The following is a 14,928-nucleotide window of genomic DNA, read 5'->3' on the forward strand; positions in this document are numbered from 1 at the left end:
TACCACTACCCCATTTCCTCCCAAGTCTCTGACTTTAAAAATTCCGGTGAGCTGCGGTTTGTGTTATCCTACTGGAATGCGTTCTGTGCTGACTGGAAGGCTGGTAGTTTGCTGGGTTAAAGACGGTTGCCTTTGACCATCTGATGTCTGGATGACTTCAGTCTCTTGGATTTTGTCTTTGGAGGATGTCTTCGCTGCTGAAACAGGCAGTGTCTTTGAAGTATGCTTAATCTCTGAAACAGGTCATTTCTTCCTTGTACTATCTTCAGTCATTGGACATTAGTTGTCCCTTCTCAGTGATGGCTTCCTTGAAGTTGTATGTAACAGATTTGTCTTCATAATGCACTTGGATATTTGTGCTGAAGCGCGTCAGCTCTGTACTTCAACTTACTGGTTGGTTGAGACTCCCCCATTCATCTTCTGTGATTCCATTATTAGCGAAGCTAGTGTTCACTTCCTCAGTCCTGCTTTTTGAAGATAGATCATAACAAGCCAGAAACATTCTCCCTGTTATTGAGGATTCTTCCTGGGAAGAAAAGGAAATTAAAGTCTCTGTTTTTAATCTGCATCTTCTGAATTGCTTCGGTCTTGGCTGTTAGACTTCTATGTGTCATAACTATTTATTTATAGGACATAGTTCCACTCTGAGCTACCTGCATGGATGACAAATCATTGAGCTCAAATAGAATATTGTGTTCATTTGATTGATCATTTTAAATAATATTTGCCCCACTTCTGCTCAGCTGATCAGTCCCGTGCTATCCTCCTGCAATGTGGAGTTTTCCCCTCACTATTCACTACCCTTCAGATTTCCATGTAATCTGCAACATTCTTGATTATAACTCCTATATTTAATTCCAAATCATTAACGTACATTACAACAGCAAGGGCTTCAGCATTGCAGAACCCCACTCCTAACAGACTTCAGGCCCCTGAAACATGCCTTGACCATTACTATCTGATTCCAGCCTATCAGTCAATTTTAATCAAACATGTCACTTTGTCTTGAGTCATTAGTTTTTAATGTCTTGACCAGTCTGCCATGAGGGATCTTATAAAAAGCCTTTCTAAATCCATATACATCACATAAAATGTATGACCCTTATCAAAATGCTTGATCAAATCTATCAAACACAAACTTCCCATAATAAATCCATGCTGATTGCCCCGAATTAACCTGCGTCATGCCGTGTGCAGAGATACACTGTTCCTCAGATGTTTTTCTGATAACTTCCCCACCACTAAGGATTGACTAAGCAGCCTGTACCTTTCTGGTCTTTTCCTTCCTCCCTTTTATTTAAAATAATGTTAACTGTCCTGTGATACCTCACCAGTGAAAATAACTCCCAAAACACTTGATATCCCCTCCCTTCCCTCTCTCTTCTTCCTCCCTTTCAATACATCTCATCTCATCCTGAACCATAACTACTTGTAAAGTCGCTAAATCCACTAGAACCTCCTGTTTCTCTGTTACTTCCTTCCACTGTTTCACAGCCTTGCACCCTGACACCTATACCTGCATCATCCTTTCCCATTGTGAAGACTTATGTAGAGTATTCCTCTGTTGTCTTGAATGGGCCATACACCTTCCCTAGTTTATTCTCTTCTTGTATATATATTGAAAACTCCACTTTAGGCTTGCCTTCATTGTCGGCACCAAATCTTTCTCATGCACTCTCTTAGCTTTTCTACTTCCCTCCTTTACTTCACCATGCTGTATTAGAATTACTCCATTGTGGAAGCAGGCCATTCAGTCCATCGAGTCCATACCAACCCTGCCTTTGCATTCCATAATCATATGACACTGGAGAAGGCTATTCCGTCCATCAAGCCTGTACTAGTGCTTTGAATGAGATATTCAGTTCATCACACTCCTGTTCTTTCTCCCATAGCCTTGTAAAGTTTTGTTTTCTGAATTTATTTCCACTTCTTTTTAAATCTGCACCTTCTCAGGCACCACTTTCCAGATCTGTATTGCATAAATTTGGAGCAAATAAAAATCTCTCCTCAGCTCCAGTGTTTTAATTTTCACTCCCAATTATCCCATACCTGCATCCACACATACTGACGCTCCTACTGAGGGAAATAGTGCTCCCTTTTCAAACGTGAGCTAAGAGGCAACCACATTTCAGCTGGCCTGGAGTTAATGTTCCTGTAGGGACTGTGTTGAGCAGTTAGTAGCTGCCAGAATTTTCTTTTTCATTTTTAAAGCTAACCTTTATGTCTCTGACACCTAGGATTCCCTGGCCTTGGTCCAACCCTCTCCTTTACAGGGACATATTTGTCTCAGATAACACAGTGTGGAGCATATTTGTCTCATACTCTTGCTGCTTCATTGTTGAGTGCCTCCCAATGCAGTGATACAGTTTTATCTGCAACTATCTGCTTTCTTTCCACTTTCTCATTAAAACCAATGGTAATTCGATATTTTTTTCATAAGGCAAGCTATTTTTTTGCCCAAGCCAGCCACAGAAAATTACACACGATTGGTTAGAGTTTCACAATACAAGCTGAATCAAAAATTAAATAGAATAGCTGTTATATACTTTTTGTGGTTAGTGGATGTAACAAAGAGAAACCGATCAGCCAAAGACATTGCCATGATCCTAATGAATGGTGGAACAGGCTTGAGGGGCAAATGGCCTAGTCCTGTTCCCATTTCTTTTGGACTTCTTAGCACCATAATGTATTCTAATGCAGTATTAGTTTAAAACACATCTTTAATATTTTGACTGGGATGATTTTGATATTTAACATTTTAAAGATAAACACCTACTGATTCCTAATTAACTTGAATAATCCATTATGCCACCCAGTGAACACTGGGTGAAATAACTCCACCAAGGCCAGTATCTCATCACCGAGTCACCCTTGGGACTCCCTATGGGAGGCCATAGTTCTGATTTACAACAAGGGAATTTTTGCACCAGTATTAAGTGCTCTGTCCCATTTAAGACTAGCCAATTGAGAATTATGTGGCAGCTCAAGCCTAACTGTATTAAGAGGCATGCATGAGATGAGCTTGACTTTTTGGTGTAAGTACTTGCTGCTTTACCATTCCAGTGATCCAGCTTTTAATTAGAATCAATGATGGAATTGCAGTGTGGGATCTTCAAGTGGAAAGAAAGCAGCATAGGGGAGCAGGCTGGCTGTTCTTGCAGGTGGAGAGGAGGTAACAAAGGAAAGGAAGATCAGTGAGGAAAGGAAGGACAATGGCCAGGCAAAGTTGAGGTGCTGTCCATTCAGAGGAGGAAGAGTGGATAAAGCAACATATTTCTGTCCTGTCTGGGGTTGTTTGGCTGTGCCTGGGAAAGTTAGATGGCTAGGTTTGGTGTATTGTCATTGCTTTTGAGGAGTCTGCATGGTATCACTGAGTGGCAGGTAGTATACTCACAGTGCTGGAGCGGTTGGATATGTTATGGGGTAGATATAGGATCATGGGCTGAGATTGCACCGTCTCGCAGGGGAAGGTCAAGAAACATGAAGGTACAAGTCACCTTGAGAAGACAGGGAGGGGCATGGTTCAAGGGCAGTAAGGATCACATGAATTACAGGTTGGTGTGATTGAAGGATTATGGGGAGATGTTCATGGGTGAAGGGATAGAATTAAAATATTGATCCTCATGTAAAAGTGAAGTGAATCATATTCTAGCAAGAAAGCCCGGCAGATGCTGCTGCAGTAATAACATCTGAAGTGGGAATAGCCTTTTTTGAGATGGGGAAAATTAACTTGAGAGTATTTGGCCAGCTGAAGGGTCATTCAGGTGCAGTGGCTGGAGAACCATGCTCAGCTGAGTTTCTCTCCTGGTGAGCCAGCATAATTCCAAACCTCATGGCATTCCAACGAGATCCTGTAACATCATGGCTCCTCAGGTCATTGAAAGTACATTGGAATCCCGGGATGCCAGAGGTAAGGTTGCAAGCATGGAGCAAGAGACAGGGTTTCAATCCATAAAGAACCCAAATGGTGGAGGCCATGAATGTCCAGGATGGAATCTCAACTCCCCCAACTAGAAGCTTGCATCAGAAAGTTGGGTTCATGGTATTAATGGAGGGAGGGGGTATATCAATCATACCAAGGTAAGGATACAAAGCTTGTGTTGAAATCTCACTGAAGGGAAGTTAGCCATTATGTCAAGGAAGGTGCTCAGACATGCTTTTAAGTTACTGAGTTTTGAGAAGATTTGTAGCTCAGGTTGAGTTTCTGGATGTGAGTTTGCTCGCTTACATTTGGATGAGGAAGGACACCACTTTGATTGGGACAACACATCCATCCTAGGACAAGCCAAACAGAGACACGCACGAGAATTTCTAGAAGCATGGTATTCCAACCGGAACTCCATCAACAAACACATTGATTTGGAGCCAATCTGCCATCCCCTGAGAAAAAGAACAGAGAATGACATCACCAACACAGGAAATGACATCACCAACCCAAGGAAACCTAAACAGATAAATAGAAAGCGGGACATAACACCAGCGCTTCACTGGAGGCTCACTGACGATGTTACCTGGAATGGTGACAAAACGTCTGAAAACTAACCTTCCAGTTCGGCGAGCAAACTCACATCCAGATGCTTTTAAGTATCCCCCACAATGTGCAAAGCCTCTATTAATTTGAATATTTTGCTACAAAGAGCTGTCTTGTGGGGCCACACATGATAGACCTCACCATGGTAGACATGTTGAGTGGGAGGAGGTCAAGTGAGGAAAATTACTAGGTGATAGGCTTAGCAGGGGCATTAAGGAGTGCATTCAAAAAGTAATCTAAAAGGCGACAATGAGCGTGGCTATCAATGCCTTGAATTCCCGGATTTCCTGAAGCAAATATTAAGGTGGTACAGCACCACCCTACCCTCGTTACGGCCTTTGTTTAATTGAGGAGGAGCCAGCATAGATGGAACAAAGAACAGCAACAGCAGAATTGGGCAGCAGGCCAATCTGTTCAGAATAAGATCCAGGCAAACCTGGAGTCACAGAGGCAGAGCATTCAGTGGAAACCAAATTTACAGCGGCGATACAGTATGGCGCTAGAGAAACACAGCACGTCAGGCAGCATCAGAGGAGCAGGAAAGGTGATGTTTCTGGTTGGGACCTTTCTTCAGGAATTAAGATGTTTCCCGACCTGAAACATTGACTTTCCTGCTGATGCTGTCTGACCTGCTGTGTTTCTCCAGCTCCACACTGTATTGACACTGACTCCAGCATCTGCAGTTCTTGCTATCTCCAAGATTACAGATATTGCTCTAGTAACTTCAGTTGACTGAGAGGCAATGTAAGAGCTTCAGGATATCCTGGGAGGTGTGCCCTATGTCCTCCAGTTGGCTGAGAACCTGTGACATGGTGGCTCAGTGGTTAGCACTGCATCTTCATAGTACCAGGGACTGGGGTTTGATTCCAGCCTTGGGTGACTGTGCAAACTCCAAATAGACATTCTCCCCATGCCTGCGAGGGCTTCCTCCAGGTGCTTTGGTTTCCTCCAACAGTTCAAAGATTGCATGGTAAATGTCCAGGGATATGCAGACTAGGTGGATTAGCCATGGTAAATGTGGGGTTATGGGGATAGGATTGAGGTCTGGCTAGGATGCTGTTCAGAGTGTCAGTGCAGACTCGATAGGCCAAATGGCTTGTTTCTATACTGTAAGGATTCTGATTCTATGACTGAGGGGTAATCCCATGCTGGTTCTCTTCCAGGTTTGCATTTAACTGTGGCCCTGAATGTCTTCACAAATGGCTTGTTCAACACCTAAATGGGGACCATGGGGAATCTCCCAGAGCCACTCACAAGTACATATGGAAGGTCACTGATACATCTGCAAATTGTGACATTCCCATTGGGTGCAGTGCACAGGCAGCTCAGGTACTGGGCCTTACTGCTGTAGTTAGATTCCCACAATTACCCTGCACTATAGATCATACCCACATTGCCATCAGAGTGCCTAGGAGTTGCCAGCTGCCTTTATAAATAGAAAAGGATTCTGTTCGCTTAATACGCAGCTAACAGTGATGAACATTGTGCAACCATCAATGAAATCCCCACTTCTCACTTTACGTTGGAGAGAAAGTCATTTGTGAAGCATCTGAAGATGATTGGGCCTACAATATTGCCTTGAGAAATGGTGATGACCTGGGATAGGCCTCCAGTAACTACAACCATTGTCCTTTGTTTTGGAGGTGACTCCAAACTTTATTTTTCCTGATTTCCATTGACTTATATTTTGCTAAGACACCTCAATACCACATGCTGTAAAATCCTGCCCTTGACTAAGGGTAGTCACTTGCACCACACCTCTGAAGTTTATATCAATTAAGGCTATAATGAAGTAGGAGTTGCATAGCCCTGGCAGAACCCAAGCTGAGCATCAATGCATATCTTGTTCTTTCGGAAGTGTCACTTGATAGTGTCCTTTCCATTAATTTGTTGATGATGGAGAGTAGGCTGATAGGGTGATAATTGGCTCAGTTGCATTTGACCTGTTTTTGCGTACACACACAAGAACCTGTTTTTTTAAAAATATGTTCATGAGATATAGACATCATTGGCTTGGCCAGCATTTACTGCCCATTCTTAATTGCCCAAAGACATTTCACAGTCAATTACATTATTCTGGATCTGGAGCCACTAGCAGGAAAGACGAGGTTGGTAAGGTTGGCAGATTTCCTTCCCTGAAGGACATTAGTGAACCAGATGGGCTTTTGCAACGATCAGTAACGGTTATGGGCGTTGTCTTTGGACACTTTGACCAATTTATACATCATAAATATTTTACCCAAGTGTTCCTCGCGGAGAGGTGGACAAAGGGACACAGAATTCACTTTGAGGGTCAACTTGATTTTATTAACAAAACATTCCTTATTAGAAACACCATGTGAGCAGATCCCAAATTCCCACAGTATTTACTCCTTATCTAGTTCTACCCATCTGTTGAGTGATATTATCTGCAACAATCCACAAGTTTGAGCTGGACCATTGGATGGATCTTGCAGATCAGGGCAGACCTTCTCCTGGAACTTCTTGGGTTGTCACATGGTCTTTTAGTGCAGGTTTTGCTGCAAGCCTTTGCTGATTGTTCGCTGAGATGGTGGTGTCCAGATGTGCGTTTTTACTTCCCTCACCCCTAACCTTCCAGAATGTTCTGTGGTCTTTGGCTAAAGGGGTCATGAGCTGGGTTTCAAGCATCCAGTGGGGTCGCACCAACCTCATTCACTGTTCCCATGCCAGGGGGATGTAAAATGCACCAGTCAATATGCCAAAACGCCTGATCAGTGCTTCTCCAATTCACAACCCTCGGGCTAATTGTAACTAGTTTCCCTTGAGCTTTTGCAACCTCTATGATCTTGCTTTCTGCTTTTCTCTATAGTCGATAGCTGCTGGCTGCTGTTAAATTTGGTCATTTTTTTTGTCAGGCCTGATTTCTCTGACTGTGGGTCAATTTAAAATATTCACATTTGGACCTGTGTCATTTTCAGCCTGGCTTTCTATTCCAAATTTTTATTGAATTCATATTTCACCATTTGCTTCAGAGGGATACGCATCGTGTTCTCAGAGCATTAGCCTGGTATTCTGGATTACTAGCGCAGTGACATTACCACTACACAACTGCCTGCATAGGTAATGATGTGATCATGTGAGAAATCCACTTCCATTATGGAAAATTTCGTCCACTTTTGAGAAATGTAAAGCCATGATCAGAAACACAAGAAGTTTAAGTTGTTTATGGCATGATATTTGCTTTGATCTGTTGTTTTGTATTCCACTCTGTGTTGGCCAAGACTTTAATGTTGCTTATTTATAGTTTATAAGTGATTATTGAAAAATACTTATACATTTTCTGCGGATGATTCAAACTGACATATGCCAAATAATGTCGGAATTCTTTTCTGCTGTTTTTTAAAATTTCATGCAATTATTATGGATGCATGTTCTATCTCAAAATACGAGTTGATATAAGCTTTTTTTTAAGAAAAATGACAGGATGGAGGCCTTTGCCTCTGACCTTGGCGATTGGATTCTTAGAGAATCTTGGACATTGGATCATGTATTTTGCAGACCTACGATCTCAAACCATGCACTCATCACTGTGATGAGTATGCCATCGTATCTTTTGGTACTTCTGCTGGAGGATGCTTCTCAATGCATCTTGACTGTACAGTAGGATTTTTAGAGGATGCAACTCCAACCATACTCCCCCCCTCTGCATTAACTGTAAAAGGAAAGTCAGTTTTGCAAGCACTGCCCTGTAGGCATAGTACATTGCAGATGGATTATGTTGACTGATGATGTGACGTCAGCCTCTGACTTGAGAGGAAATTCCACCCTGGGGAACTGCCAAACAATCTGATTGACCTGTGTCATAGAGGACACTATTTTTTTAAGGCCAGGAAGAGTATTTCTGTTGGGTAGACAGCGTGGCAGTAATGAATTTGACATTGTGATGGGGTTCCCCCAAAAAGTGCAGAACACTCCCTGAATGAAGTGACCCCCTTCCTTCCTCTCTTTGTTCATTTAGGCCCTATAAAATCCCCATTGACCTGCTTGCTCTCACCTGCTCACATCAGCCACATGAGCAACATATTATTCGTGTTAAAGATGTGTAACAAACCCAATTAACGTTTCCTTACTTGATTAAATACAGCAGGCGGGCAGTGATTTAAGCGCCCAACCACCCAGCTTCTGTGAGAGTCAGCTCAAAGTGGATTGGCACCCCCCCCCCAACACACACACACACACACACACACACACACACACACACACACACACACACCAAAACCACGGTCAGTGGACAGGTGGGGTTTGGGGGTAGGGTGGTGGGGGGCCGTGGTTGGGGACACCAAATCCAGCCTGTAGTCCCCTAGAAGAGATGTGGACAGTGTACAGGTAAGGGAAACTCTTAGCAATATTGAAGGAACTTCACAAAGTGCTTAAAATATTATGTGTGACTGTAAGCTGTTTTTTCTGCTATAATTAAAACAGAATATAATGAAAATATGCAGCAGTTTCCACAACATTAGTTGAGAGAAAAGATGGGCTTCTATAGGAAGTCGACCCTTCACAAGAACTGTTATGCCGAAAGGTCAGCAGTTAAAACCCTGATTGGTTGATTGTTAATTCCTCCTTGGCTACTGGCTTGCTGTGTTCTTGAAGCCTTTTTTAAATACGTTAGATTTCCAGTATTTGTAATTTGTTCACTTCTGTGTTTAAAATATAAGTAACACTGATCCTCATCTGAGCCCTGAATACATTTAGCTTTATTGGAAAGATATGTGGTTGAATTTGAAATTACTTCTTCTGTTGCAGAAAAACTCAGACGTAGTATGCCAAACCTGGCTCGTTCATTCAGTGCAACCAGTTCGCCAGACTCTTTTAAGAATAGCAGAAGTTTTGATTCAAACCTACAGAATGGAATGTCACGACTCCAGTCACCTGCATGTGAGTATGTAAGCTGTGCCCATGACAAAGTTTTACCTCATGAGCTTAGTTTAGCTTTCAAAAGATTACATTACTTATTCTGTTGCATGATGTATAATGCTGTTCCAAATGATCTGAACGAATCAAACTCCCCTTTACTTTCAAGTTGTTTTATGATTCCAGTTCTTTGATTATTCATGTCTTTCAGGTGTGTACCATTCTTGGATAAAAGGGTTGAGTAAATGAACTGTCCACTAATAGTTTCTAGGAGGTACACAGGAGAAGTGAGATTAGGAGAAGAGAGTTCTGTTACTCATGGAAAAGCGCGCAGGATAAATAGTGGACGTGAATCTTTTTTATTTTCCCACTCCTGTTATAATCTGCAGAGTCACATTTAAAGACTTTCAAAAAATAAGTTTATCTCTGAAATTCAAAAGAACATATAAAGCCAGAGCTAATACATCAGGTAAGTTTGAAGTCACAGAGAAAGGTGAAAAAATCAGCCCTAGGCGAAGGTATTTCTATTAAAAAAGGAATTTTGGCAAATGATGGTTATCTCTGCCTTTAGGGTGATCTCCATCTTAAATATCACTCCGCTGCCTAAAAACTTGCAGTTCAGACTCTGCCATGCTTTTTTTTAAGCTTGTGCAACAAATGCACTACATCTATTAGCATCCACTCCCACCAGCACTGACGCTCAGTAGCAGCAGTGTGTACTATCTACAAGATGCACTGCAGAAACTCACCAAAGATCCTCAGACAGCACCTTCCAAACCCACGACTACTTCCATCTAGAAGAACAAGGGCAGCACATACATGGGAACACCACCACCTTCAAGTTCCCCTCCAAGCCATTCATCATCTTGACTTGGAAATATATTGCTATTCCTTCACTTTCGCTAGATCAAAATCTTGGAATTCCCTTGCTAAAGGCATTGTGGGTCAACCCACAGCAGAAGGACTGCAGCAATTCATGAGGGCAGCTTGCCATCACATTGAATAGATCTAGGTGGGATACTCTGTGTGCCAGTGTCAACTTGTTGGGCCAAAGGGCCTACTTCCACACTGTAGGGATTCTGTGAATCCTCTCAGATGCTTACACCATTATACAACCTCTCCTCCTCAACTTTCTTCCTGATTATGAATATACATTTGGTTAGAAAATTACATTTGGGACTACCACATCTTCCTGCAAGTTTCTGATTTCACAAATTCAGGTGGTCTGGAGGTTTCACTGTATACATTCTCTACAGATTTATTAGACTGGTCACCCTTTGGTTTGAAGCCATTTGGCCTTAAATCTCTTCCTAACAGATTGAACGCTGCAAGTTCCTTTAGACTGGAAGACATTTATTAAGGCAGTAGGAAATAGATGCAGTGTAGGTTATTCAGACTTGCTGGATGGCACAGCAAAATCTAATATTCTGGGCTGATCCAATAGTCCAGTACTCCACTTTTGCACCTTTTCCCTAAAACCCTCAATTCCTATATTGAACAAAAAATCTGTCTGTTTTGATTTTGAACAAACATCTTGATTCAACCTCAACATCTCTCTGCAGTAAAGAGTTTCAAAGATTCACTACCCTCTGAGAGAAAAAACAAAATCCTCCCCATCTCTATCTAAAATGGGCAACCCCTTATTTTGAATTTATGCCCTTTGGCCCTACATTCTTCAAAAGGGGGCAATAACTTTTCTACAAGTATCCTGTTAAGTCCCCAAAATAATCTTATGTGTTTTAATAAGGTCACCACTCTTCTTTCTAAATTTCAATGAGTACAGACCCAACCAATTAAACCTCTCCTCATGACAATCTCTTCATACCGGATATCAACCTAATGAAAATTCTCTGGACTGCTGCCAAATCCAGTTTATCTTTCTTGAGATAAGGGGCCTAGAAACACTTGCCTCATCTAAGTCATTCACATGTATTATAAATAACTGTGGACCCGTCACTGACCCTTGTGACATTCCACTGGTTACAGTTTCCATCCGGAAATACCTCCTTATTCCAAATTTGTCTTCTATCCAGGCTAAAGTACAACCTCTAACACCATGAGCTCTTATCTTGTTAAGTAGCCTAACATATGGCACTTTAACAAATGCCTTCTGAAAATCCAAATGTATTACATCCGCTACTTCCCTTTTACCTGTTCTACTTGTTATCTCCTCAAACAATTCTGGTGAATTTGTCTGGCATGATTTCCCTTTCATAAAGCCTTGCTGACTTGATGATATCTTGATAATAACATACAAAGAACAGTACAGCAAGGAACATGCCCTGTGGCCCTCCAAGCCTGTGGTGCCACATTCTGCCCTTCCAGACGAAAACTGCCTTCACTTACAGGATCCTTATCCCTCTATTCACTTCCTATTCAAGTGTTCATCCAGCTGCTTCTTCAATGCTGCTATTGTACCTGCTTCCACCACTGCTTCCGGCAACACATTCCAGACATTCACCATCCTTTGTGTGAAAAACTTACCACACACATCAATTTTAGACAACTCCCCCTACTCTGGCATCTCAACCCTGTGTCCCCTAGTAATTTACCCCTCCATCCTGGGAAGAGGTGGAGGAGAAAAGCCTCATATTTTCCACTCTGCCCATGCCATTCACAGCCTTATAAACTTCTATTAGATCGCCCCTCAACTTCCTGTGTTCCTGTGAAAACAAACCCAGTCTATCCAACCTTTCTTCATAGCTAAAATCCCCTGTGCTGCCACCATCAGTGATCTGTGGACCTGTACACCCAGATCCCTCTGCATATCCATACTCCTAAGGGTTCTGCCAATCACCATTTAATTTCCATCTGTACTTGACCTTCCAAAATGGATCATCTCACATTTGTCCAGATTAAAGCCATCTGTCATTTTCTGCCCACGCTTCAAACTGATCTCTATCCTCTTGTATCCTCCAACAATCCTCCTCACTGTCCGTAACTCCACAATCTTTGTATTGCCCACAAACGTACTAATTAGACCAGCTATGTTTTCCTCTAAATTACTTATTTAGATCACGAACAGCAGAGTACCAGCACTGATCCATGTGTAATACCATAAGACACAGCCCTCCATTCTGAAAAACACCCTTCTACCACTGGGCTCTGTACTTGTGACTAATCCAGTTCTGTATCCATCTTGCCAGCTCACCCCTGAAACTGTGACTTCACCTTTTGTACCAGTCTGCCGTTATGTGTTTTTAAATGCTTTGCTGTTACATCCTTTATAGTAAACTCATAACGTTCCCTAATAACAGACATTGAAGCTAACTGGCCTATGGTTGTTCCCTTTTTTTTCTGTCTCCTTCCCTTTTTATGTAAAGGTGTTACAATTTGCAGTCTGTAAGGATTCTTGGAAGATTACTACCAATGTGTTCACAATCTCTCCAGCTATTTTCTTTAATATCCTTGGATGCCCTCCATCAGATCCAGTGGGCTTGGAAGTCTTTAGCCCTATTAGTTTCCACAGCACTTTTTCACCAGTGGTTGTTATTGTATTTCTTTCCTCTCCTCCTTTTGCCCTTGATCATTTAGTGACTTTGGTGTGCTAGTATTGTCCTCTACTATAAAGCCTGATGCAAACTACTTATTCAACTCCTTTGCCATTCCTTGGCTCCCCATTATTATTTCCCCAGTTTCATTCCCGAAGGAGCTAAGTTCACTTTGGCTGTTCTGTTCCTTTTCCTCTTGCTGTCTGTATTGATATTACTTCCAAGTTTTACCATCAAAGTTTATTTTTCTCTCTCTTAATTGTTTAGTCACTGGCTTTAGTTGGTTTTTAAAACTTTAAAGACTTTAAAACTTTAAAACAATACTGTCACTTACAACTAATCTTTGATACAATGTATGCTGTTCTTTCAATCTGATGCTATCTTTAACTGCCCTGGCTAACCATGATTGGCTTATCTCCTTGCTAGAATCCTTCTCCCTCACTGGAATGTGTCTTTGCTGTGAGACATGAACTGTTTACTTAAACATGTCCGATTGTTTATTCACTGTTGTTACTGCTAAACTCCTTTCCCAGACCACACCAGCTCGCTCTGCCCTCAATACTTTGTAATTGCTTTTATTTCAGCTGAGCATAGTTATTTCCAATTGCATTCCTCTCGTTGAAGGTGAATGCTATAGTACACCGTATTATGGTCACTGTTTCTGAGGAAGTCTTTAACTCTGCCTCATCATACGTTGCTAGGCTCTAAATTCCTGGTTGGATCCACAGCAAATTTGAAGAAACTATTCCAAATATATGCTTCATCTTCCTCCTCAGGGCCTCTTCTAGCAATCTGACTATCCCGATCTACATGATGATTAAAGCCACCCATGATTAACCTACTGCCTTTGTCACATGCCCTCATTATCTCCAGATGTCCTACGATACAGCTACTGTGAGATTGCCTCCGAACCACTCCTACCAGTGTCATCTTCCCCTTCTCAACCAACCTCCTCCCCCGCCAAAACGCCAAGCCAGCGTTTGGGATTCAGTTTGCTAGGCCACTGGTTCCAGCATCATTCAAGTGAAGCAAGGCCCACCAGGATCATTACCTTTTACCCCAGTGCTAATGTCACTGCCCCCGAAACTGAAATCCATTCCACACACAGCAATTTTTGAGCCATGTATTGAACTGCTAACTGCCTTTCAGCAAAACATCCTTTCCAGTCTGACGAACATTGTTGCCATCAATGTAGAGAACAGTGTGCATCTGTTTAGTTATACTTTCCCCTAAGACAGCTACATTCCTATTTCCTGCACCTGTTTGAATGATTCCAGGTACCAAGGTGCCACAGGCAGTTTGCTCATCCTCACTGCAGTCTCACCCTTGTCTGCACAGCTTGCAAGAACTTTGTAAATGGTGGGCAATAACAGGGGCCAAAACTTCTTAAATGTTACCCCTTGTGTCCCCAAACCTAACTCACCTGCAGTCTCACTCTCTTGTTCCTGATCACAGATGAGTTTTGAATTGCCCAGTCTGAGTGGTGGGAGCCCCTCTGTAGCAAAGTGTCCAGGGAACATGCCCCTTCTGTGCTGTACCGCAATGTTTATAGCTGGGATTCCAGCTTTTCAACCCGGATCTGAAGTTCCCTGACATCTTTTGTATTTCCATCACGGAGGCTGTTTTTCCTGATGGAACAGGCAATTGCTCCATCATAACTTTGGGAGCACCTTTAACCTCATGCACTTCCTTTGTGAATGATGATTGCCTTGCTGAAGCAAGCAGTTTATTTTCTGCAGTATCCTGGATCTCTGAACCAGGAAATTTCATATTGGCCATACTCTCGACCTCCAGATATTGATTATCCCTCCTTAGCGTCCTTTTCATGGGATTGTACATATTAAGAACAAAGAACAAAGAAACCTACAGCACAGGAACAGGCCCTTCGGCCCTCCAAGCCTGTGCCGATCAAGATGCTCTGTCTAACCTGTCATCTATTTTCTAACGGTCTGACACCATTTGTTCCCTGCCCATCCATGTACCTGTCCAAATATATCTTAAAAGACACTAAAGTGTCTGCGTCTACCACCT

General features: G+C 42.3%; 1 protein-coding gene across 2 annotated transcripts in view; it reads left to right on the forward strand.

The window, feature by feature from the left end:
- slain1a (SLAIN motif family, member 1a) overlaps positions 1-14,928 on the forward strand; it is a 105,180-nt gene that overhangs the window by 68,049 nt on the left and 22,203 nt on the right. For both annotated transcript variants that reach the window (XM_048532255.2, XM_048532256.2), the window contains one exon: positions 9,299-9,430. In XM_048532255.2, coding sequence (XP_048388212.2) covers positions 9,299-9,430 — 132 coding nt within the window. The remainder of the gene's footprint in view (positions 1-9,298; positions 9,431-14,928) is intronic.

Source organism: Stegostoma tigrinum, chromosome 6 (assembly GCF_030684315.1).
Source record: "Stegostoma tigrinum isolate sSteTig4 chromosome 6, sSteTig4.hap1, whole genome shotgun sequence".
Taxonomy (NCBI): domain Eukaryota; kingdom Metazoa; phylum Chordata; class Chondrichthyes; order Orectolobiformes; family Stegostomatidae; genus Stegostoma; species Stegostoma tigrinum.